At 43.1% G+C, this 27462-nt stretch overlaps 1 protein-coding gene across 5 annotated transcripts in view; it reads left to right on the top strand.

Moving 5' to 3' along the window:
* Haspin (haspin) overlaps window positions 1-5655 on the top strand; it is a 157231-nt gene extending 151576 nt beyond the window's left edge. For all 5 annotated transcript variants that reach the window (XM_070088742.1, XM_070088740.1, XM_070088743.1 and 2 more), the window contains 2 exons: window positions 1952-2103; window positions 4273-5655. In XM_070088742.1, coding sequence (XP_069944843.1) covers window positions 1952-2103; window positions 4273-4477 — 357 coding nt within the window. In that variant the 3' untranslated portion in view covers window positions 4478-5655. The remainder of the gene's footprint in view (window positions 1-1951; window positions 2104-4272) is intronic.
* Window positions 5656-27462: the final 21807 nt, after the last annotated feature.

The raw sequence follows: 27462 nt of genomic DNA on the forward strand, positions 1-27462 counted from the left end.
CACTGAACTTGGTACAAGTCATTGGTCCTGAACGTGTCCGCGCTGCCTGAGCGGCCCTGACACTCCATGTACAGTCAGTGTACCATTGTTTATCAGCCAGTGAGGACGATCCCACACATTCATATGATATATTTTGTATTATTTCATTCTCTTTAGTGCTTGCAACTGCTAAATAAGCCACCATGGTAAGAGGCTGAGAGAGAGGGGAGAATGTGCCTTTTTCAATGATTCTGCAATATGTACGATATTAAAGCAGCAGGAGTCGATAAAGGCTGTAGCGCCAGCCAACGATAAAGTGTAGCATTAACAGTGTAGCAAGTAAGTTAAGCGATTAACCGATAGGAAAAGGACAGCACAAAACTGACTCCTCCATTGTTGTTGGGGGTATATAGGGCTACTGACTAATACCGCCACCTCTGCTGCTGCTGCCTTCACCACCACTATGCAAGGCTTATCTTTCAGTGGCTCTTATACATCCAACAACAAACACACCACCACTCGTGACATTCTTAATGCCATATTTCATTCATTCTAGAGTATATATATATCATGTTTCTATGTTATTAATATTGTTTATTACGTCATATTAGATGAATTTTGCAAGATAAATAAGCCGTAGAGCTGATGTTAGTGTCATATTAAGGGACTATCTTGTCCTGTCTCCCAACATAATTCCTAACATACACCAGAAACAGACCTCTCTGGAACACTTTTGAGTGACAGGGGTCCAGTGACTCAAGCTGGTCTTAGTGACATTAAAAACAATGAAGGGAAATAACCCAGTATAAGGACTTGGTACCTGAAGTCTTTATGGAAGGGTATTCCCCTTCCAAACAGTTGTAAACTCCTCCGTCCTCTCCCCACCTCCCGTCTTCCATACATCACCATGTCTTCAGTGAAGGTAAGTGTGATGATATTATTGTTTTATTCTTCATGTATCAGTTTTCTGTGTAGGTAAATGTTTATTTCATGTAGAAAACATTTTTTTTCAATACTTTTGGGTGTCTGAAACTGATTAATTGGATTTCCATTATTTCTTATGGCGAAAATTAATTCGGAATTACTCGGATTCGGGTTTAGTCACTCTCTCTGGAACGGATTAATTACGAAAACCGGGGGTTCACTGCATTTTGACTACAGATTTTTTTTTTCAACAAACCGACTGTATCCCACCGAGGCAGGGTGGCCCAAAAAGAAAAACAAAGTTTCTCTTTTCAAATTTAGTAATTTATACAGGAGAAGGGGTTACTAGCCCCTTGCTCCCGGCATTTTAGTCGCCTCTTACAACACGCATGGCTTACGGAGGAAGAATTCTGTTCCACTTCCCCATGGAGATAAGAGGAAATAAACAAGAATAAGAACTAGAAAGAAAATAGAAGAAAGCCCAGAGGGGTGTGTATATATGTGCTTGTACATGTATGTGTAGTGTGACCTAAGTGTAAGTAGAAGTAGCAAGACATACCTGAAATCTTGCATGTTCATGAGACAGAAAAAAGGACACCAGCAATCCTACCATTGTGTAAAACAATTACAGGCTTTCGTTTTACACTCACTTGGCAGAACGGAAGCACCTTCCTGGGTGGTTGCTGTCTACCAACCTACTACCTAGATTTTTTTTTTTTTTTTCAACAAGTCGGCCGTCTCCCACCGAGGCAGGGTGACCCAAAAAACATTGTTTTACTTTTAGCACCTTGCCTCATATTGTGTGTAAATTTTGTAATTCACTGAATTGATTGATTTACTTGATATTCAAATTTCATATTAGGTTGCCTATTGTCAAATTTTAATTGGTTATGTAAGAAATCTTTTGTGAAATAGCATGCATTGACACTGGCATATTGATTAATATCAAGTAACTCTTTATATAATGCAGCAAGTTTTATAAAATCTGTTTTTAACTAAAAATATTTTAAGGTACCAGTAAGAGAACTAATATAATTTATTTTTACAGGGACTAAAAGCAACAGTGATTGATTTTACTCTGTCACGGATGAAATTGCCAAATTGTATAGTATATAACAATTTGGCAGATGACCCTTCACTGTTCACTGCAGAGGGTGATTATCAGTTTGATGTCTACAGGCAAATGAGAGAGAGCAATAAGTAAGTGTATTTTATACAACTAAATTGCACATATAGTTAGTAGCTAATGCTACCTGGCAGACCTCTAGCTTCCTAAAGGATCATGGTTTCCATAGACTTTGGGACTTTTGTTGTATGTTGTTGGTTAACTATGCTTGATAGAGATTACCAATCTAGATTTTTATTTCTGTGGATGTTTTGCTAGGGCATGTTGTAATCCCCATATCTTCCTTACGTTATTTCTGCTTGTTGGAGCTGAATTGATGAACTCTGGGATTGTCTTCCTTAGATTTATAGTAGTTTTTGAGAATGGGGACACAGCATAAGTTGATAAAATGGAGGTTCCTTAGTTGGGAGTGGTTTGTTTTTTACTTGGCATTGTGGTGTTGGATGCCAATATATTTATTGAAAGAAATTCAAGGTTGGAGAAAGGAGTCATCCTTGTAGAGGAATGGCATTTAGAACAAGTTGGCAGTCATTCCCTCTGTTTATGAGCATTTAGTAGGCCTTGTTTTTGGGTTGATCTGTGAAACATATAGATGAACAGTATTTAGATAAGGGTAAAGAGGTTTTTGTGGCATTTATGGATTTGAAAAAGGCATTTGATAGGGTGGCAGTATGGCAGATGTTGCAAATGTATGGAATAGGAGGTAGGTTATTAAAAGCAGTGAAGAGTTTTTACGAGGATAGTGAGGCTTAGGTTAGAGTTTGTAGTTGAGAGGGAGATTATTTCCTAGTAAAAGTAGGCCTTAGACAGGAATGTGTGATATCACCATGGTTGTTCAACATATTTGTAGATGAAGTTGTAAGAAAAGTGAATGCTTGGGTGTTGGCAAGAGGTGTGGGGTTAAAAGATAAAGAAACTAACACAAAGTGGGAGTTGTCACAGTTGCTCTTTGCTGATGACACTGTGCTTTTGGGAGATTCTGAAGAGAAGCTGCAAAGGTTGGTGGTTGAGTTTGGTAGGGTTGTAAAGAAGGGAATTAAAAGTGAACATAGGAAAGAGTAAGGTGATAAGGATAAAAAAAATAATTAGGTAATAAAAAATTGAATAACAGACTGGAGTTAGAGCATAAGGAGGAGATGAATGTTTTCAGATATTTGGGAGTGGACATGTCAGCAGATGGGTCTGTGAAAGATGATGTGAATCATAGAAATGACAAGGGGAAAAAGGCAAGTGGTGCACCGAGGAGTCTGTGGAGACAAAGACCTTTTATCCATGGAAGCAAAGAGGGGAATGTATGAGAGTATAGTTATACCAATGGTGTCTTATATGGATGTGAAGCATGGGTGGTGAATGTTGCAACAAGGAGAAGGCTGCAGGCAGTGGAGATGTCATGACTGAGGGCAATGTGTGGTGCATATATAATGCAGAGAATCCATAGTCTGGAGGTGAGGAGGAGGTGCAGGATTACCAAAACTATTATCCAGAGGGCTAAGGAAGGGTTATTGAGGTGGTTCTGACATGTAGAGAGGATGGAACAAAATAGAATGACTTTGAGAGAGTATAACTCTGTTGTGGAGGGAAGGCAGGGTAGGGGTCAGCCTAGGAATGGTTGGAGGGAGGGGGTAAAGGAGGTTTTGTGTGCGAGGGGCTTGGACTTCCAGGAAACGTGTGAGTGTGTTAGATAGGAGCTAATGGAGACAAATAGTTCTTAGGACTTGACGTGCCGTTGGAGTGTGAGCAAGGTAACATTTATGAAGGGGTTCAGGGAAACTGGCTGGCTGGACTTATCCTGGAGATTGGAAGTACAGTGCCTGCACTCAGAAGGAGGGGTCTTAATGTTGCAGTTTTATATAACTAGTGTAAGCGTGCCTCTGACAAGACAGTGATGGAGTGAATGTTGAAAGCTTTTCTTTTTTGGGCCACCCTGCCTTGGTGGGAAATGGCCAATGTGTTAATAAATAATATAAAAATTAACTAACTCTTGGATAGTTTTTATATTAGTACATTCATGGGGATGCCTAAGCGTGTGATAGGTAATATCAAGCCTTGGAGATAATGGGGTTTGATCCAAGGAAGGGGAGAACAGCACTAGTTGGAGGAAGATCCCATACTAGTTTCAAAGTAACCCCCTCCCTCAAGACCCCTTTGTTTGACCCAATATGTTATCGCTTTTAACTCTTATAGACAATGATATAGTTGTCACATGAAAAAATAAATTTAAAGTGATATTTACTCGTTTGCAGGAATGAATGGGAGAAGTACACGCCATACACTAATGTGTTGTGGCTTCACTACATACTGGACAAGATGGTGTCAGGATGTTACTTTAAAAATGTGAAGACCAAAGTACACAAGACTCATTATGCACAACTTAAAAAGTTGAAGCAGCAGATGTTAAATTATAAGACTGCGGCAGAATTTCTTATAATGAGAGAGCTGGATGTATGACTTTAAAACAATACAGGTTTTCATGGTTATATTACAGATAAATATTTTTATAATTTTAGGAGATACTGATGTTTATTTTGTATACATTTGTAAAATGCATAACGGGGACCATATTTTGCAGATAGATATATTCAGAGTTGTATCCCCTTTCAACTATTATATATTATACATAATGAGAAAAGAGCTTTGTTTTGATCTGTCATATTGTTACAAAATTTTTTTATATATTTTATTAAAAATGTAGCACTGTATGACTTTTGAGTTTAGTGATTAGTTTGATTATAACAAAATTTACTCTTAATAAAATATAATCAGGTGTGCATCTTGCCACTGTCCTTTCTGTGAATAATTTTTTTTATACTTTTATTATAGTGTTCCTGACTTGAGGTAAGTCATAAGTTTTAAGGGAGTTCTCACTCTGCATATAGACACCAACCAAATAAATGTCTGGCTTTGGGTGAAGCTGTCTATGCCGTTCCTATCCAGGTTAAGCAACTGGATGGGGATTGGATGAATGATTCTTAAGTTGATAGGAAGCGAGACATGGTTTGTTTTCAGTGAAACCTTTATGATATAAAGTATTCTTGATAAAGTTCACTCCTGGATGATATGTAATAAAGGTTTCACTGCAAACATAGTGTCTATCTTTAAGCTTGTGCCATTATTCATTGTCCCCATCCAGTTACTAGCCAAATCCATCTGCTTAACCCAACTGACCCAGCAATGCACACATGCAATATCTGCTTTCACATTATCAGTGTACTGTACTTTTGACATTACTATTTTAGTGTCAGAATAAGATCAGTAGTTCACTTGTAAATTAGGAGCACTGTACAACATTAACTGATTTGGAGGATTAACTGCTGAAAGTGGCATGACTTTGTGGTATCTAGCAAAAAACATTGTTTTTGACTTGTGGATGCATGGAAGGAGTTTGATGTTCTGGCATATATGCTATCCTGAGTTGTGGGGCCAAAAAGTCTGTGTATTAAGTTTGTAAACTTTCAGAAAAAAGTCAAACATGTAAACTGACAAAAATATGTACCGTGTAACAATGACTAATGACTGTAATCATTGTGACATCATTCACAGTGAGGCTTTATTTGGTCTGTTATAATACTGTGAAGTGATTATAAAAATCTTTCTATTCTGATCATCAATAAATAATTTTCTCATTACTATTGTTTTTCATCAAGATTCCTTTGCAATAATATTCAAATTAAGTGCTAAACTATAAAGGGTATTATTATTATTATAATAAAAAAGAAGCGCTAAGCCACACTATAAAGGGTAGACTCCCTTTGCATATAAAATATAGTACAGTGAAGCCTCAATTTCATGGACTAATAGGGAAAAAATGAGGGTATCCAGTAAATCTGATTTTCCATTAAATCCAGAGATAATCTTGCCATGATTATGACAATGGTGGACCATTTTGAAAACAATAATCAGTTACTTCCAAAAGGAGTTTACCTAGCAGGTATACACTTCTAGAAATGGACTTAGAAAATAATGAACAATGTTTATTGTTCACATTGTCTTGGATCTAAAATCTGTTTTATCAAGGTTTTACTTTTATTCACTCACTATTTGAAGTGATCTCCAGTGTGTGGAAGCTGTATCTAGTGCCTTGGACCTCAAGGGGGGGCTCCTTGGCGTGGTGAAGAGGCTCTTGGTCTGAGGAATTAGCCCTGTCGGTCTTCTTCCTCAGACCGCCTCTTCAAGGGGGGCTCCTTGGCGTGGTGAAGAGGCTCTTGGTCTGAGGAATTAGCCCTGTCGGTCTTCTTCCTCAGACCGAACCTAATTACCCCCCATTCTCCCCTCCCCTATCCCATCCTCCCCATCCTCCCCTTTTTCCATTCCTCCTCCTCCTCCTCACCCCTCCCTTTTGCCCTTCCTCTTTTTAGCCTTCGTGATTTCTCCCACAGGCGCGCTAGTTCCTAGGTAGGGGAAAGGACACCGGGGTCGATCCCATTCCGTTGAGGTTTCTTGGCGGTGGCGTAGTTTGCCGTGGAATCTGGATTGCCTAGGGATGTCCCGATCCCTCTCCGGTATCCCGGAGTAGCTTTGGGTGTCTTTTGGGCGACGGGTGTATCTCTGGAAGCCACCTTTCGGATTCCGGGGGTGGTGGCTGAAGGAGGTATGCTTTGTGGCGGATATCCGGCCGCCCTCTCTTTTGTCCACCGAGGTAGCTCGGCAGATGTGAGGTTGCTATCCCGGATTGCTGGTTTACTGGCATGAAGGGTAGGGTATGGCACGGGTTCCATGCTGCATCTGCGCTACTAGCGGTGTAGAGTCCTCTTGGGCGCGGAGGGAGATTTCCGGCCCTTTCATTCCTCCTGGGAACTATTCCTCCCCGCTCCCCCCTTTTTTTATTCTTTTTTTTGTTTTTATTTTCTTTTCTTCTTTCTTTTTTTTTCTTAAAAACAAAAAGCAAAGGAGTAACCTAACCATGGCAGCCCTAGTCCATGAAACCACTACCCCCGGGCCCCTTCTTGATACCGCACCCCATTCTGACCCTGCCTTGTGTTTAGACCACTCTTCGGACACTCCTGATGCCCCTGTACCTCTTGCTGGTGCTGTTTCCTCACCCGCTTCAGGTACCGGGGCTTCGACTGACTCCTTCGATTTGTCTGAACTCCGCTCTCCTTTGACTATGCTTCCGGCTTCTCCCTCTACGGTACGGCAATTTTCGAATCGCCCACCCATTTCATGCCGGACCAACTCCGGTCCTACTCCTAAACGCCAACGTCAATCTCCTGATGATGCTCCGTCGTTACCTTCCCATTCTACTCGGAAACGACCGACACGTCAAGCACTCCCTCTCCACGCTCAGTTTCGGACCACACAATGGACTAAATTCTTTACTTTAAGACCAACTTCTTCTTCTGCCTACCTTTCTGACCATAGTATTGCCAAAGCGCTCCTGCGTCATGTTGGCAGAGATATTTCATTTCACGCTCTCAAGAGCGGTACGCGCATCGTCACTGTCCAGAATGCTACCCAAGCTCATGATCTTTCTCTCCTTTCGAATATCGATACTACTCCTATCACTATTGAAAAACATCTTTCTCTCAATTCTTGTAGTGGTACTGTCATTCTGCCCCATACCATAGTCCAACAGAATTTCCAGTCATGTGGCAATGACATTTTTGAACAGCTGGAACTCCAGGATCTCCCAATCCTCAAAGTAGACACTTATGTCCTTCCTGCCCGGGGACGGAGACGTTACCCTTGCAATGTGGCTCGTTTAACTTTTGACAGCCGAGAACTCCCGTCCTCTGTATATGTCGCGGGACATCGGTTACAAGTTCGAAAGGTGATACCTACACCGCAACAATGTAGAAATTGCTGGCGTTTTGGTCACCCAGCGAAATATTGCAGATCTATGGCCGAATGCCCAGTCTGTGGTGCCGACAACCATTCTAATACATCTTGCAGTCAACCTCCATCTTGCCTTAATTGTAATGAAGCTCACCCTTCGTACTCCCGCCGTTGCCAGGTCTACTTAAATGAACGTGAAATCCGTTGCCTCAAAGAGGCAGAAGGTCTCCCTTATGCTATGGCAGTTACTCATCTCCGCCTCCAAGGGAGACTACCCCGTGTTTCTTATTCTCGTGTTTCCAAACATCCCCCCACTTCTGGGGTCCCATCTTCTGCAGCCTCCTCTGTTGTTACCCCTCCCATAGCCATTACGGCATCTAATCCTTTTGCTGTCCTTGGCTCTGACGTCCCGACTACAACTCAGTCTGTTCTCACATCTTCGCGTCCTTCCTCACAAGCCCCAGTATCGACAAGACCTCGTACGACACTTAATACCAATCGCCCCTCTACTCAGAAGTCCAAAAAATCCACATTGCTCAAATCTTCTTTGCCCCTTCCTTCCCTTCTTCCACCTCCACACGTTACCTTTCCAGTCTCTGTACCTAGTTCTTCCCCTCTCTCTGGCTCTATTACAAGTGTGGAGATTCACCCTCCTCCTCGTACTATGCCTTCCACCCCCGTCCCCTCCCAAGTTTCTCCCTCTTCTGTCACCTCCCAGGTTTCTACCTCTTCTGTCCCCCCCCACACTTCATCTCCAGTCCCTTACACTTTTCCCTCCCCCTCTACTTTGGTACAGTCCATTACTGTCCCAATCTTTACTCACCCTCCTCCTCCTATCTCCAATATGGTTTCCCATACATCTTTGAATTCAGAAACACTTGAAGCCATTTCAGAATATATTGCAGAGACTAAACCTTCAATGGACACTGATTCACTTCCTGTTCCTTCTCTTCCCTCTCCTCCATCTTCACAACCCCATTCTTCGCAACGCTCCGTTCCTTCGCTACTTGAACATCTTCCAATGCCACCACACGTTGACTTTTCTAACCCCTCTAGTCCGTAGGTGCCTTTACCTACAGATTCCTGATATTTTCTTCATCGCCAATCATGGCCTATTTACAGTGGAATATCCGCGGCCTCAGGGGTAATCGGGGTGAGCTTCAGATGTTGCTTTCCAGGTTTTCCCCTGTTGGTGCTTGCTTACAAGAACCAAAATTACACTCGGCTGTTTTCCAACCTATCTCAGGCTATAATTTATTGTATTCTTCGGATCCTTTCTCAGATGGGACCTTTAATGAAAGTGCCCTTCTTCTACGCAATGATATTCCGTACTGTCAACTATTTGTCCATACCTCGCTGCATTACACTGCAGCCCGTATCCACTTGAATAAGTGGTTTACTATATGTTCTTTATATCTCTCTCCTTCTCGAGCATTTTCTATCCCAGACTTTGCCTTTCTTGTTTCATCCTTACCACCACCACTTCTGTTACTTGGTGATTTTAATGCCCACCATTTCCTCTGGGGGGGGTCTCATTGTGACTCACGTGGCATTCAGTTGGAGGCTTTTCTTGCCTCTCACCGCCTCCATGTTTTAAATACGGGTACTCCCACCCATTTTGATCCTCGTACTCATACTCTCTCTTGCATCGATCTATCAGTCTGCTCTTCCTCCACTGCACTAGACTTCACCTGGTCTGTTCTACCAGACTTACATGACAGCGATCATTTTCCGATCATTCTTACTTCTCCTTCCTATTCACCACCTTCCCGTAGCCCTCGCTGGCAATTTGATCGGGCAAATTGGGATCTTTACTCACACCTCACTGCTTTTAGTGAGGTTCCTTCTTCATCCTCCATTGATGAGCTCCTACACATCTTCTCGACATCAGTTTATACCGCAGCTTCTCATTCTATACCCCAAACCTCAAGCAGGCATTCTCAGAAGTGCGTGCCTTGGTGGTCTCCTGCTTGTGCTCGTGCAGTACGTTTGAAACGTGCTGCATGGGGCAGGTACCGGTACAATAGAACCGCTGAGAGACTTGTTGATTTTAAGCAGAAGCGTGCGATCGCTCGCCGTGTCATCCGTGAAGCTAAACGCACTTGTTGGCGAGACTATGTTTCCACCATCACCTCTGCTTCTTCTATGAGTGCAGTCTGGAAAAAAGTGAGGAAATTGAGTGGTAAATACTCTCCTGACCCGGCTCCTGTTCTACGGGTCACTGGTGTTGATATAGCAAACCCTCTCGACGTTGCCATTGAACTTGGCACACATCTGGTCCGTATTTCCCGAGGGCTCCATCTATGCCCCTCGTTTCTTTCCTCAAAGTCTGCCAGAGAGTTAGTACCCTTGGACTTTTCTTCTCTCGGAGAAGAACAGTATAATGTGCCTTTTACACTTCAAGAACTGGAGGCAACGCTCTCAGCTTGCCGATCATCGGCAGCTGGGCCTGATGACATTCATATTCGTATGTTACAACATTTACATCGGTCAGCCCTTGTAGTCCTCTTACACCTCTTCAATCTTATTTGGGCACAAGGAGTTCTTCCCCAGCTGTGGAAATCTGCCATTGTTCTCCCTTTCCGCAAACCGGGTACTACAGGACATGATGCCTCCCACTATCGCCCCATCGCTCTTACAAGTGCAGTTTGCAAAGTGATGGAACGCCTCGTAAATCGACGTTTAATGTGGTATTTAGAGACTCACAACAGTCTCTCCGCTAGTCAATATGGCTTTCGTAAGGGTCGTTCTACCATAGACCCCTTACTACGCTTGGATACGTATGTTCGTAATGCCTTTGCGAATAATCACTCAGTTATTGCCATATTTTTTGACCTTGAGAAGGCATATGACACAACTTGGAGGTATAATATTTTGGCCCAGGCCCATTCCTTAGGCCTCCGAGGCAATCTACCATCCTTCCTTAAGAACTTTTTAACTGACAGACATTTCCGTGTTCGAGTCAATAATGTTCTTTCCCCGGACTTCGTCCAAGCTGAAGGTGTCCCTCAGGGATGTGTTCTAAGCACAACACTTTTTCTCCTTGCTATAAATGATTTGGCCTCTGTTCTTCCACCCAATATTTGGTCATCACTCTATGTTGATGACTTCGCTATTGCTTGTGCAGGCGCTGACTGTCACCTTATTGCAGTTTCTCTCCAGCATGCGGTCGACCGTGTTTCCACTTGGGCCACCACACATGGGTTTAAATTTTCAAGTACCAAAACTCACCAAATTACTTTCACTAGACGCTCTGTTATCTCCGATCATCCTTTGTATCTCTATGGCTCCCCTATCCCCGAACGTGATACAGTCAGGTTTCTAGGCCTTCTCTTTGACCGTCGGTTAACCTGGAAACCTCACATTACCTCTCTGAAGGCAACTTGTCACAGCCGGCTAAACCTTCTTAAAACCCTTGCTCATCTTTCCTGGGGAGCTGATCGTCGAACTCTGCTTCGCCTACATTCAGCCCTCGTTTTATCGAAACTCGATTATGGTGACCAGATTTATTCCGCGGCCTCTCCTGCTACTCTCTCTAGCCTTAACTCTATCCATCACCAAGGCTTACGTTTGTGCCTTGGTGCTTTTCGCTCTTCCCCTGTTGAGAGCCTCTATACAGAAGCAAATGTTCCATCCTTGTCTGATCGCCGTGATGCCCATTGCCTTCGTTACTATGTACGCTCTCACGATCTACACAATCCTTCCATTTATAGAATGGTCACCGATATTAGTAGACATTCTTTATTCGTTCGCCGCCCCTGTTTGCTCCGTCCCTTTTCTCTTCGCCTACTTTCACTCTTGTCTTCCCTTCAGTTACCACCTTTATATGTTCATGTAGCATCTCACTTTTCCCTACCCCCCTGGGAAGTTCCAGCTGTACGGGTCTGTTCTTTCTCACTCCCTTGCTCGAAAGCTCAACTGCCTACGGTGGCTTCCCGCTCTCTTTTTCTTGATCACTTCCACTCTCATTCTCATGCCACCGCTGTGTACACAGATGGCTCTAAGTCTTCAGACGGCGTCGGATTCGCAGCAGTGTTTCCGGACAGCGTCGTACGAGGGCATTTACTATCTTCAGCTAGCATTTTTACTGCTGAACTGTATGCCATTCTTGCAGCACTTATTCGTATCGCATCTATGCCTGTGTCATCATTTGTAGTAGTCTCAGACTCCCTTAGTGCTCTACAGGCTATACGAAAATTTGATACATCTCATCCCCTAGTTCTCCGTATCCAACTTTGGCTACGCCGTATCTCTACCAAACATAAAGATATTGTTTTTTGTTGGGTCCCTGGTCATGTCGACGTACAGGGCAATGAACAGGCAGACACTGCTGCGCGGTCAGCAGTATATAACCTACCAATTTCCTATCGAGGTGTTCCATTTCTGGACTATTTTGCTGCAATAGCTACCCACCTTCGCACCCGTTGGCAACAACGTTGGTCAACTCTGCTCGGTAACAAACTTCATTCTATTAAACCGAGCATAGGTTACTGGCCGTCTTCTTGTCATCAGTGCCGAGGTTGGGAGACCACTCTCTCCCGCCTTCGCATTGGCCACACTCGTCTTACTCATGGGTATCTCATGGAGAGGCACCCTGTTCCTCTCTGTGAGCAGTGTCAAGTTCCAGTATCGATTAGCCACATTCTGTTAGACTGCCCTCTCTATCAACGAGCACGCAGAATTTACCTCCAACGTCGTCTTCGTTCTCCTACTCTCTCTTTACCTTCCCTTCTTGCTGATGGACCCTCCTTTAATCCTGACTCTCTCATTGACTTCTTGACAACGACTGATTTACTCCACAAACTCTGATGATACTTTTCGCACTCCCCTCAGCCCTTTCTGGTTCAGTCTCTTGCTGCCCTTTACCCTTTCACCATCCACTGCCCCGCTGTTATCCGTAACCTGTTGCTCATCCATCTCCCTTTTGCCACCTGATGCCCTCGCTTCCTTCCTGCCCTGCAGCGCTGTATAGTCCTTGTGGCTTAGCGCTTCTTTTTGATTATAATAATAATAAATTCCTCAGACCGAACCTAATTACCCCCCATTCTCCCCTCCCCTATCCCATCCTCCCCTTTTTCCATTCCTCCTCCTCCTCCCCACCCCTCCCTTTTGCCCTTCCTCTTTTTGGCCTTTCGGATTTCTCCCACAGGCGCGCTAGTTCCTAGGTAGGGGAAAGGACACCAGGGTCCATCCCATTCCGTTGAGGTTCTTGGCGGTGGTGTAGTTTGCCATGGAATCTGGATCGCCTGGGGATGTCCCGATCCCTCTCCTGTATCCCGGAGTAGCTTTGGGTGTCTTTCGGGCGACGGGTGTATCTCTGGAAGCCACCTTTCGGATTCCGGGGGTGGTGGCCGAAGGAGGTATGCTTTGTGGCGGATATCCGGCCGCCCTCTCTTTTGTCCACCAAGGTAGCTCAGCAGATGTGAGGTTGCTATCCCAGATTGCTGGTTTACTGGCATGAAGGGTAGGGTATGGCACGGGTTCCATGCTGCATCTGCGCTACTAGCGGTGCTGAGGTCTTCTTGGGCGCGGAGGGAGATTTCCGGCCCTTTCATTCCTCCTGGGAACTACTACTCCCCGCTCCCCCCTTTTTTTTATTCTTTTTTTATTTTTATTTTTTTTTTTTTTTTCTTAAAAACAAAAAGCAAAGGAGTAACCTAACCATGGAGAACCCAATCCATGAACCCCTACCCCCAGGCCCCTTCTTGATACCGCACCACATTCTGACCCTGCCTTGTGTTTAGATCACTCTTCGGACACTCCTGATGCCCCTGTACCTCTTGCTGGTGCGGTTTCCTCACCCGCTTCAGGTACCGGGGCTTCAACTGACTCCTTCGATTTGTCTGAACTCCGCTCTCCTTTGACTATGCTTCCGGCTTCTCCCTCTACGGTACGGCAATTTTCGAATCGCCCGCCCATTTCCCGCCGGACCAACTCCGGTCCTACTCCTAAACGCCAACGTCAATCTCCTGATGATGCTCCTTCGTTACCTTCCCATTCTACTCGGAAAAGACCGACACGTCAAGCACTCCCTCTCCACGCTCAGTTTCAGACCACACAATGGACTAAATTCTTTACTTTAAGACCGACTTCTTCTTCTGCCTACCTTTCTGACCATAGTATTGGCAAAGCGCTCCTGCGTCATGTTGGTAGAGACATTTCATTTCATGCTCTCGAGAGCGGTACATGCATCGTCACTGTCCAGAATGCTACCCAAGCTCGTGATCTTTCTCTCCTTTCGAATATCGATACTACTCCTATCACTATTGAAAAACATCTTTCTCTCAATTCTTGTAGTGGTACTGTCATTCTGCCCCATACCATAGTCCAACAGAATTTCCAGACATGTGGCAATGACATTCTTGAACAGCTGGAACTCCAGGATCTCCCAATCCTCAAAGTAGACACTTATGTCCTTCCTGCCCGGGGGCGGAGACGTTACCCTTGCAATGTGGCTCGTTTAACTTTTGACAGCCGAGAACTCCCGTCCTCTGTATATGTCGCGGGACATCAGTTACAAGTTCGAAAGGTGATACCTACACCGCAACAGTGTAGAAATTGCTGGCGTTTTGGTCACCCAGCGAAATATTTCAGATTTATGGCCGAATGCCCAGTCTGTGGTGCCGACTACCATTCTAATACATCTTGCAGTCAACCTCCATCTTGCCTTAATTGTAATGAAGCTCACCCTTCGTACTCCCACCGTTGCCAGGTCTACTTAAATGAATGTGAAATCCGTTGCCTCAAAGAGGCAGAAGGTCTCCCTTATGCTATGGCAGTTACTCATCTCCGCCTCCAAGGGAGACTACCCCGTGTTTCTTATTCTCGTGTTTCCAAACATCCCCCCACTTCTGGGGTCCCATCTTCTGCAGCCTCCTCTGTTGTTACCCCTCCCATAGCCATTCTGGCATCTAATCCTTTTGCTGTCCTTGGCTCTGACGTCCCGACTACAACTCAGTCTGTTCTCACATCTTCGCGTCCTTCCTCACAAGCCCCAGTATCGACAAGACCTCGTACGACACCTAATACCAATCGCCCCTCTACTTCTCAGAAGTCCAAAAAATCCACATTGCTCAAATCTTCTTTGCCCCTTCCTTCCTTTCTTCCACCTCCACACTACCTTTCCAGTCTCTGTACCTAGTTCTTCCCCTCTTTCTGGCTCTATTACAAGTGTGGAGATTCACCCTCCTCCTCGTACTATGCCTTCCACCCCCATCCCCTCCCAAGTTTCTCCCTCTTCTGTCCCCCCCCACACTTCATCTCCAGTCCCTTACACTCTTCCCTCCCCCTCTACTTTGGTACAGTCCATTACTGTCCCAATCTTTACTCACCCTCCTCCTCCTATCTCCAATATGGTCTCCCATACATCTTTGAATTCAGAAACACTTGAAGCCATTTCAGAATATATTGCAGAGACTAAACCTTCAATGGACACTGATTCACTTCCTGTTCCTTCTCTTCCCTCTCCTCCATCTTCACAACCCCATTCTTCGCAACGCTCCGTTCCTTCACTGCTTGAACGTCATCCAATGCCACCACACGTTGACTTTTCTAACCCCTCTAGTCCGTAGGTGCCTTTACCTACAGATTCCTGGTATTTTCTTCATCGCCAATCATGGCCTATTTACAGTGGAATATCCGCGGCCTCAGGGGTAATCGGGGTGAGCTTCAGATGTTGCTTTCCAGGTTTTCCCCTGTTGGTGCTTGCTTACAAGAACCAAAATTACACTCGGCTGTTTTCCAACCTATCTCAGGCTATAATTTATTGTATTCTTCGGATCCTTTCTCAGATGGGACCTTTAATGAAAGTGCCCTTCTTCTACGGAATGATATTCCGTACTGTCAACTATTTGTCCATACCTCACTGCATTACACTGCAGCCCGTATCCACTTGAATAAGTGGTTTACAATATGTTCTTCATATCTCTCCTTCTCGGGCATTTTCTATCCCAGACTTTGCCTTTCTTTTTTCATCCTTACCACCACCACTTCTGTTACTTGGTGATTTTAATGCCCACCATTTCCTCTGGGGGGGGGTCTCATTGTGACTCACGTGGCATCCAGTTGGAGGCTTATCTTGCCTCTCACCCCCTCCATGTTTTAAATACGGGTACTCCCACCCATTTTGATCCTCGTACTCATACTCTCTCTTGCATCAATCTATCAGTCTGCTCTTCCTCCACTGCACTAGACTTCACCTGTTCTGTTCTACCGGACTTACATGACAGCGATCATTTTCCAATCATTCTTACTTCTCCTTCCTATACACCACCTTTCCGTAGCAGTCGCTGGCAATTTGATCGGGCAAATTGGGATCTTTACTCACACCTCACTGCTTTTAGTGAGGTTCCTTCTTCATCCTCCATTGATGAGCTCCTACACCTCTTCTCAACGTCAGTTTTAACCGCAGCTTCTCATTCTATACCCCAAACCTCAGGCAGGCATTCTCAGAAGTGCATGCCTTGGTGGTCTCCTGCTTGTGCTCGTGCAGTACGTTTGAAACGCGCTGCATGGGGCAGGTACCGGTACAATAGAACCGCTGAGAGACTTCTTGATTTTAAGCAGAAGCGTGCGATCGCTCGCCGTGTCATCCGTGAAGCTAAACGCACTTGTTGGCGAGACTATGTTTCCACCATCACCTCGCTGTATAGTCCTTGTGGCTTAGCGCTTCTTTTTGATTATAATAATAATAATCCACCATCACCTCTGCTTCTTCTATGAGTGCAGTCTGGAAAAAAGTGAGGAAATTGAGTGGTAAATACTCTCCTGACCCGGCTCCTGTTCTACGGGTCGCTGGTGTTGATGTAGCAAACCCTCTTGACGTTGCCATTGAACTTGGCACACATCTGGTCCGTATTTCCCGGGGGCTCCATCTATGCCCCTCGTTTCTTTCCTCAAAGTCTGCCAGAGAGTTAGTACCTTTGGACTTTTCTTCTCTCAGAGAAGAACAGTATAATGTGCCTTTTACACTTCAAGAACTAGAGGCAACGCTCTCAGCTTGCCGATCATCGGCAGCTGGGCCTGACGACATTCATATTCGTATGTTACAACATTTACATCGGTCAGCCCTTGTAGTCCCCTTACACCTCTTCAATCTTATTTGGGCACAAGGAGTTCTTCCCCAGCTGTGGAAATCTGCCATTGTTCTCCCTTTCCGCAAACCGGGTACTACAGGACATGATGCCTCCCACTATCGTCCCATCGCTCTTACTAGTGCAGTTTGCAAAGTGATGGAACGTCTCGTAAATCGATGTTTAATGTGGTATTTAGAGACACACAACAGTCTCTCCGCTAGTCAATATGGCTTTCGTAAGGGTCGTTCTACCATAGACCCCTTACTACGCTTGGATACGTATGTTCGTAATGCCTTTGCGAATAATCACTCAGTTATTGCCATATTTTTTGACCTTGAGAAGGCATATGACACAACTTGGAGGTATAATATTTTGGCCCAGGCCCATTCCTTAGGCCTCCGAGGCAATCTACCATCCTTCCTTAAGAACTTTTTAACCGACAGACATTTCCGTGTTAGAGTCAATAATGTTCTTCCCCCGGACTTCGTCCAAGCTGAAGGTGTCCCTCAGGGATGTGTTCTAAGCACAACACTTTTTCTCCTTGCTATAAATGATTTGGCCTCTGTTCTTCCACCCAATATTTGGTCATCACTCTATGTTGATGACTTCGCTATTGCTTGTGCAGGCGCTGACTGTCATCTTATTGCAGTTTCTCTCCAGCATGCGGTCGACCGTGTTTCCACTTGGGCCAGCACGCATGGGTTTAAATTTTCAAGTACCAAAACTCACCAAATTACTTTCACTAGACGCTCTGTCATCTCCGATCATCCTTTGTAACTCTATGGCTCCCGTATCCCCGAACGTGATACAGTCAGGTTTCTAGGCCTTCTCTTTGACCGTAGGTTATCCTGGAAACCTCACATTACCTCTCTGAAGGCAACTTGTCACAGCCGGCTAAACCTTTTTAAAATCCTTGCTCACCTTTCCTGGGGAGCTGATCGTCGAACTCTGCTTCGCCTACATTCAGCCCTTGTTTTATCGAAACTCGATTATGGTGACCAGATTTATTCCGTGGCCTCTCCTGCTACTCTCTCTAGCCTTAACTCTATCCATCACCAAGGATTACATTTGTGCCTTGGTGCTTTTCGCTCTTCCCCTGTTGAGAGCCTCTATGTAGAAGCGAATGTACCATCCTTGTCTGATCGCCGTGATGCCCATTGCCTTCGCTACTATGTACGCTCTCACGATCTCCACAATCCTTCCATTTATAGAATGGTCACCAATATTAGTAGACATTCTTTATTCGTTCACCGCCCCTGTTTGCTCCGTCCCTTTTCTCTTCGCCTACATTCACTCTTGTCTTCCCTTCAGTTACCACCTTTATATGTTCATGTAGCATCTCACTTTTCCCTACCCCCCTGGGAAGTTCCAGCTGTTCGGGTCTGTTCTTTCTCACTCCCTTGCTCGAAAGCTCAACTGCCTACGGTGGCTTCCCGCTCTCTTTTTCTTGATCACTTCCACTCCCATTCTCATGCCACCGCTGTGTACACAGATGGCTCTAAGTCTTCAGACGGCGTCGGATTCGCAGCAGTGTTTCCGGACAGCGTTGTGCGGGGGCATTTACTATCTTCGGCTAGCATTTTTACTGCTGAATTGTATGCCATTCTTGCAGCACTTATTCGTATCGCATCTATGCCTGTGTCATCATTTGTGGTAGTCTCAGACTCCCTTAGTGCTCTACAGGCTATACGAAAATTTGATACATCTCACCCCCTAGTTCTCCGTATCCAACTTTGGCTACGCCGTATCTCTACCAAACATAAAGATATTGTTTTTTGTTGGGCCCCTGGTCATGTCGACGTACAGGGCAATGAACAGGCAGACACTGCTGCGTGGTCAGCAGTACATGACCTACCAATTTCGTAAAGAGGCGTTCCATTTCTGGACTATTTTGCTGCAATAGCTACCCACCTTCGCACCCGTTGGCAACAACGTTGGTCAACTCTGCTCGGTAACAAACTTCATTCTATTAAACTGAGCATAGGTTACTGGCCGTCTTCTTGTCATCAGTGTCGAGGTTGGGAGACCACTCTCTCCCGCCTTCGCATTGGCCACACTTGTCTTACTCATGGGTATCTCATGGAGAGGCACCCTGTTCCTCTCTGTGAGCAGTGTCAAGTTCCAGTATCGATTAGCCACATTCTGTTAGACTGCCCTCTCTATCAACGAGCACGCAGAATTTACCTCCAAAGTCATCTTTCTACTACTCTCTCTTTAGCTTCCCTTCTTGCTGATGGACCCTCCTTTAATCCTGACTCTCTCATTGACAACGACTGATTTACTCCACAAACTCTGATGATACTTTTCGCACTCCCCTCAGCCCTTTCTAGTTCAGTCTCTTGCTGCCCTTTACCCTTTCACCATCCACTACCCCACTGTTATCCGTAACCTATTACTTATCCATCTCCTTTTTGCCACCTGATGCCCTCGCTTCCTTCCTGCCCTGCAGCGCTGTATAGTCCTTGTGGCTTAGCGCTTCTTTTTGATTATAATAATAATAGTGCCTTGGATCAAGAGGGTTGTAAGATATGCCCTGTTAAGCCTAGGAGTTATAGCTTGTCACCTTAAGTTCAAGGAGTTGGAGGTATGTCACCCTTAGAGGTAAATTATCATGGGAAAGCTCTAATCCTGTAGGTCATACAATGCCTGGGTAGTGTACTAATCTGGTTTTTATCTGTAAGGAGGGTAGCTTCAAATCCATTGATCAAGAGCATTCATTATTAAACTTCTCCCTTAATTAACCCTTTCAGGGTCCAGAGGCCAAATTTCAAAGTGTGCACCAATGTCGAAGAATTTTCAAAAAATAATTTTTTATTTTTCTTATGAAATTGTAGAGAATCTTTTTCTGAAGGTAATAAAACAAAAAGTACGAAATTTGGTGGAAAACTGACGAAATTATGCTCTCGCGAATTTTGATGTGTCAACGATATTTATGCATCGGTGATTTTGCCGACTTTGACTCCTATTTTAGGCCAATTACATTATTCCAGTCGCCCAAATTCTTAGTTACACCTACCATCCGACTTACGACCACTCAATTTACGACCGTGTTTTTTATGCCAAATTTCTGGGAAATAAACAACTATTTGTGTTGTACACAGGGTTCAACCTAAACCTTACAGTATAAAATACAGTACTAACAACATAAAGTAAAGTAAAACATGAAATACCAAAATAAAACAATAAAATAGTCATTACAAAAATGTTCTTGATATTCAGTAGTAAAGTTCGACTTACGACCGGTTTCTTGGAACCGAACTCAGTCGTAAGTCAGATGGTAGGCGTATTTCAGTGGTATTACTTCTATTCTATCGATTGAGCACAAGAAATCGCCAAATCAACTGTTTCAACTACAAAATGCGATCGGAAATTGGTAATTTGGCCAATTTAGTGAAAAGTTCAAAATATTTCAATTTCAATATAGGGTCCAGAACAAGCAATGGAGGCATTCCTGGAACTAAACTAACATTTCCTCGGTTCATTAGTTACATTTTCAGGCTTTACAAATGAATTCCATTTTGATTTTTTATTCACATAATGGCTGTACAATGGAACCTCAAAAATCGAACGTATCACATTGAACATTTCGAAAATAGGACCATTTTTTTGGACAAACTGTGTCCCTATTATCGAACGCGCCCCTATTTTCGGACCGCCGGGTACGGGATTTGTCTGACGGCCCGCTCTGTCCGCGTCCCCGCGCAGGCGTCGTGAGCAGTCTAGCTTTGTTTATGCTTGAGTGAACACTTACCTGCGCTCTCATTCACGCATTTTACGATTATTTCGTTGTGTTTAGTGCTTGTGGGACTGTGAAGTAAGCTGCCATGAGCCCAAAGAAACTTGCTAGTGGTACCCCTGTGGTAAAGAAAGTGAGAAACACCATAGATGTGAAGAAGGAAATAATACAGAAGTATGAGAGTGGTGTGAGATTTGTTGAGCTTGCCAGGATGAATGGGAAAAACAAGTCGACCATCGGTTCTATTCTGTCAAAGAAAGAACAAATCAAGGAAGCTGATGTTGCGAAAGGTGTTAATATAGGGAGTGGATGAGGTGCCTTCTTCAAAGATTAAGGAGATTTGTGCCAAGTGGAATAATGTCCAAATGTTTGTGGAGAAGTACCACCCTGAGCAAGCTGAAACAAGCCATCTTTGCAACAAGTTCAGTGACAGAACCATGTCCCATTTTAGGGAAATGTTAAAGAGATGCCAGAAACAGAGGACTGTGGACAGTTATTTTGTGAGACAGAGGTCCAGTGACTCTCAAGCTGGTCCTAGTGGCATTAAAAGACAGAGAGGGAAGTAACCTCAGAGAGGGCTTTACCTGAAGTCGTTATGGAGGGGTATTCTCCTTCTAAACACTAACCCCAACTCTCTCTCTCCTCCTCCCTATCTTCCAGATGCCATCACCAATCTTCAATAAAGGTAAGTAAAATTGTTATTTTATATGTACTACTATACATAATTAAAAACTATAGTATTTGTTGTATGTAAAACTGTAATTAATCTCTATAAAGTGTATTTTTTGTGTGAATATTTTTGGGTTTCTGGAACGGATTAATTGTATTTCCATTACTTCTTATGGGAAATATTGCTTCGAATTTCAGACTTTTCGAATTTAGAACTAGCTCCTGGAACGGATTGTTTGATTTTTGAGGTTCCACTGTATAGCCCTTATGGTTTAGTGCTTCTTTTTGATTATAATAATAATAATAATATTCACATAATGAATTTTTATTTAAGCCAAAAAATAGAAGATTTACTGTTATGCAATATTGTAATAATTGTATAAATAATATCACCACATTTGTGAACGTATATTAGACCCACCAGCTGGCGTGTATTAGACGTGTGAGGTAATTTGTTTACTCTTGAACATGGACAAAAATTTAAAATTTTCACTACTTTGAGCTCAATTTCAAGCCATTTCCAATACTAAAACCAATCAAAATCATCTCTATTTTTGTAATATACAGGAGGGCCCCGCTTTATGGCGTTTCACTTTACGGCGTTCCGCTAATACGGACATTTCAAATTATGACCAAAACTCGCTATACGGCTCCCCCCACCTGTCTTTCTAATACGGTCACAGCGGCCCACCGAGTTTGTTTACATTCTCCCTGAGCACATCTCATTATGTCTGGAAACTTTCCAAAATTTCAAGTGTTTTAAAGTTATTTTATATTTTATATGTATTGTACTTGATAATTAAACTTGTGTACACTTGTACCTAAATAAACTTACACACTGTGCTGGCATGTAGGTACACATTAAAATTACTAAGAGTCTCTCTACTCTTGATGCAATAATAATAATAATAATAATAATAATAATAATAATAATAATAATAATAATAATAATAATAGTAATAATAATAGTAATAATAATAATCTCTTGGGCGCATTAATGTCGCATATTACGTTAATATAGACATTTCCCTTAATCTATCTATGATATTTTTTTCAAAATTATATAAGAAACACATTATGTAACAACATGATACATGCACCCACAGTATAAAAATTTATACAAATATATACGAGATGTTTACCAAACGGTTTGTAGAAGTGTCGGAAGAATTACGTTTTCTCTAGCCCGTCACCTGTTACTAGGGATAACTGTAGAAAAATATTCCTTTCGTATGCCTTCACTTTATAGCTATAATTCTGTACTAACTTGTACACAGTGTAAGAGTATTTGTTTCGTGATTTAATTATTATAATAATAATAAAAATATTATAAGGTAAAAGTTTCACAAACTCTTACAAATGTACATGAATGAACTAAAACTGGACACGTATTAATACCGTCTATTTCGCCTGACCGAGTGATCGTCCATAACCTGTTCAGTTTGTTTACGCTGTCTGAGCTCGGTGTATCATTAAATGTTGCATATTACGTTAATATACACATTTTCATTAATCCATCCGTGATATTTTTTTTCAAAATTATATAATAAACACGATACATAACATAAATACATAACAACATATGTGTAGAGAACCTAGGATAACCCAAAAAAGTCTGAGTGACTTACTTCCATTGCCTTCACTCAGAGCATCATTTCTTCTCAAAATGATGTTACATGAGAATGGGAGTGTTCTTCTTTATTTATTCTACCATATCAATGTAGAGACAACCTGTACACAATGTAACTTGTACACAAACCAGACGTGTACACTGTTTACAAAACTTACCTTCGCCTGGTTTGTTTACATAACAATGCTGTCCTCTCTCATGCACTCATTCTTTCTCTCTGGTATGGTAGCCTGGCTGACCACACTTGATATTTTACAATAAATACTACTCATCTCACCCTATATTTTAAGGTAAGTAATGAGTGAACTGTATATACATTTTATCGCTCTGGGATGCTTAAATATCATAGAATAGTATGTGTGGGTGGGGTGGCCTGGTATGGTAGCCTGGCTGACACCATACATACCACACTTGATTTCTTACAATAAATACTACTTGTCTCACCCTATATTTTAAGGTAAGTAATGAGTGAACTGTATATACATTTTATCGCTCTGGGATGCTTAAATATCATAGAATAGTATGTGTGGGTGGGGTGGCCTGGTATGGTAGCCTGGCTGACACCATACATACCACACTTGATTTCTTACAATAAATACTACTTGTCTCACCCTAGATTAAGACTATAAATATTTTAAGGTAAGTAATGAGTGCACTGTGTGTGTATTGTACTTTTTTATTGTTTTTTGATGCCTGGTTCTATTGCTAACATAATATATGTTAGTGTAAACTTGTTATCTAGTGTTTGTATGCATTTATAAGTGGAAAAAAAGGGTGTTCCACTTTACGGCGGTTTCCGCTTTACGGCGGTAGCCTGGAACCTAACCCGCCGTATAAGTGGGGCCCTCCTGTATCTTCCATTCTATCAAACAAGACCAAGAAATCGTAAATACAACCATAAAAACGTACAAAAACACTGCAAAGTCGCTGTTTTAATTGAAAATAATGGTCTAAGTTTTTTTTCTCATTTTGCACTGTGTTGCAAGATTTGTTTTATGTGGTGCACACATACCACATAAATATATTCTCTCATATCTAGGCCCAAATTTACTTCTCACAGCTTATTCGAGTGAGCTGAGCTCATGGCGTAGATCTAGGGTTTGGACCCTCAACGTAAAGCCATAGATATACGGCACGGACCCTGAAAGGGTTAAAGGTAAGGATGGCTCAAAAATATAGTTTCATTCTCGTATGTTGATTTTTTTTTATAAGGTATGTTGTTATTATTACATCATAGGGGAGCACTAAACCATAAGGATCATACTCCTGAGGATACTGAAGGTAATCAGGTTTGATGCAAGAAGGGGAGAAACAGTTATATCATTTTACTTTTGTCCCTTATCACCCTCTTTACATTATTATCCCACCTATCACTCCTCTTCTCACCTGCACCTGCACTGCATTCTTAAATCTGCTTCATACCTATAGGATCTCTTCCTTATTATCTGTACTCTGATCCATCTTTATCCCAATAGTTACCTGTCTCGTCTAATTCATTCATCTTTACTTCATTCTCACTGATGACATTCTCCTAGTATACCCTCTACACTTCTTACTCTCACTGTACTTACCACTCTATGATAATACGATATATGTCACCCCTCTAAAAATATACTCTAGTCTGCACAACCACCTTTTATCTAATATATAGTCTAGAAAACTGCAGTCAATATACAGTGGAACCCCAGTTAACGATATTTTTTCACTCAAGAAGTATGTTCAGGTGCCAGTACTGACCGAATTTGTTCCCATAAGGAATATTGTGAAGTACATTAGTCCATTTCAGACCCGCAAACATACACGTACAAACACACTTACATAAATACTTACATAATTGGTTGCATTCGGAGGTGATCATTAACCAGGGGTCCACTGTACTCTATCATATCTCATGTACAGTGGAACCTTGGTTGTCAAACAAATTGGTTTTCGAAAGGATTTGTTTGGTTTGGTTTTAGTATGCGGATGAGGTTAACTATAGAATTGATGAAGGAAAAAAGGCTAGTGGTGCGTCGAGGTATATGTGGAGACAAAAAAAAACATTATGTGTGGAGGCAGAGGGAATATATGAAAGTATAGTGGTACCAACACTCTTATGTGGGTGTGAAGCTTGGGTTGTAAATGCTGCAGTGAGGAAGATGCTGGAAGCAGTGGAAATGTCCTGTCTAAGGGCAATGTGTAGTGTAAATATTATGCAGAGAATTCAGTGTGTGGAAATTAGGAGGAGGTGCGGAGTTACTAAAGGTATTAGAGGGCTGAAGAGGGGTTGTTGAGGTGGTTCGGTCATTTAGAGAGAATGGATCAAAGTAGAATGTAAATCTTGCAAACAAGCAGCCAGGAAGCTTACAGCACTTCGCCGTATCTCCCATCTGCTTGACAGTAGGGGTTGCAAGATCCTGTACGAGGCACAAGTACGCTCGCACCTTGAGTATGCTCCACTTTCTTGGTTTGCCTGCCCCCCCTCTCATCTGCAACTGCTTGACAGAGTAGAGAACAGAGCAAGACGTCTCATCTCTCGCCTGGACCCATCCTGGATAGATCTGTCATTTCAGCAGAGCCTTCAACATAGGAGGGATGTGGGTGGCCTTACTGTTATGTACAAGGCCAATATTGTCAAAATACCACACTTGGATCCACATCGAGGACAGCGTGAAACAAGCTTTTATGCCACAAGACGAGCAGAAAGCAGCAACTTCACTCTGGCTGTACCCTTCTCCAGAACATCACTCCATCTGAGATCATACATACCCAGGATGACTAGAGTATGGAACACATTCGTACAGCATAATGATGTCAACGAGATAAAGTCAGTTGATCAAATGAAAATGCTGGCCCACAGATGGCTCCAACTTCATCCTGTTTCCTACTTGTATGTCTCATAACAATAAAAATGCTTTCAAATGAGCTGATGTAGGTAACAGCTCTTAGCTTGCCAATAAAGTTAGGAATCCTTAACCTGTAAATAGCTGTCAATAAAGCTAGGGATCCTTAACCTTGTCAAACCCTGTGTAAAAAAAAAAAAAAAAAAAAAAAAAAAAAAAAAAAAAAAATCTGTAAGGGAAGGAAGGAGGGGTAGGGGTTGCCCTCAAAAAGGTTTGAGGGAGAAGGTAAAGGTGGTTTTGTGGGTGAGAGGTTTGGACTTCCAGAGTGTGAGTGTGTGTGTGTGTGTGTGTGTGTACTCACCTATTTGTACTCACCTATTTGTGGTTGCAGGGGTCGAGTCACAGCTCCTGGCCCCGCCTCTTCGCTGATTGCTACTAGGTCCTCTCTCTCCCTGCCCCATGAGCTCTATCATACCTCGCCTTAAAACTATGTATGGTTCCTGCCTCCACCACATCACTTTCTAGGCTATTCCATGGCCTGACTACTCTATGACTGAAGAAATACTTCCTAACATCCCTTTGATTCATCTGAGTCTTCAACTTCCAATTGTGACCTCTTGTGTCTGTGTCCCATCTCTGGAACATCCCGTCTTTGTCCACCTCGTCTATTCCGCGCAGTATTTTATATGTCGTTATCATGTCTCCCCTGACCCTCCTGGCCTCCAGTGTCGTCAGGCCGATTTCCCTCAACCTTTCTTCATAGGACAATCCCCGTAGCTCTGGGACTAGTCTTGTTGCAAACCTTTGCACTTTCTCTAATTTCTTGACGTGCTTGACTAGGTGTGGATTCCAAACTGGTGCTGCATACTCCAGTATGGGCCTGACGTAGATGGTGTACAGAGTCTTAAACGAATCCTTACTGAGGTATCGGAACGCTATCCGTAGGTTTGCCAGGCGCCCGTATGCTGCAGCAGTTATCTGATTGATGTGCGCCTCAGGAGATATGCTCGGTGTTATACTCACCCCCAGATCTTTTTCCTTTAGTGAGGTTTGCAGTCTTTGGCCATCTAAACTATATTGTGTCTGCGGTCTTCTTTGCCCTTCCCCAATCTTCATGACTTTGCATTTGGCAGGGTTAAATTCTAGGAGCCAGTTGCTGGACCAGGCTTGTAGCCTGTGTGTGTGTGTGTGTGTGTGTGTGTGTGTGTGTGTGTGTGTGTGTGTGTGTGTGTGTGTGTGTGTTAGGAGTAAATGGAGACTAATGGTTTTTGGGACTTGACGAGCCGTTAGTGTGAGCAGGGTAATATATAGTGAAGGGATTCAGGGAAACTGATTATAGATTTAGCTGGACTTGAGTCCTGGAAATGGGAAGTACAATGCCTGCAGTTTAAAGGTGGTGTCTGGGATATTGGTAGTTTGGAAGGACTTCTAAACTGTTGTATCTGAGCACCTCTTTAAAGACTGATTATGTACGAGTGAGGTGAAAGTGTTGAATGACGACGAAAGTATTTTCTTTTTGGGTCACCCTGCCTCAATGGGAGACGGTCAACTTGTTGAAAAAAAAGAAAAAAAGTGGTCTTGGTTGTTGATCAACAATGCTTGGTTCATGTAATCACCAGAGTTAAGAGTGTGGGTTTCAGTCAGTATAGTGACTAACACGCATGCTGTAAACATCTACTGAGCTCTTGCTGTGCATCTTTTTAAGGTAATGAAACAAAAACTACGAAATT

This window comes from Cherax quadricarinatus, chromosome 26 (assembly GCF_038502225.1).
Source record: "Cherax quadricarinatus isolate ZL_2023a chromosome 26, ASM3850222v1, whole genome shotgun sequence".
Taxonomy (NCBI): Eukaryota; Metazoa; Arthropoda; class Malacostraca; order Decapoda; family Parastacidae; genus Cherax; species Cherax quadricarinatus.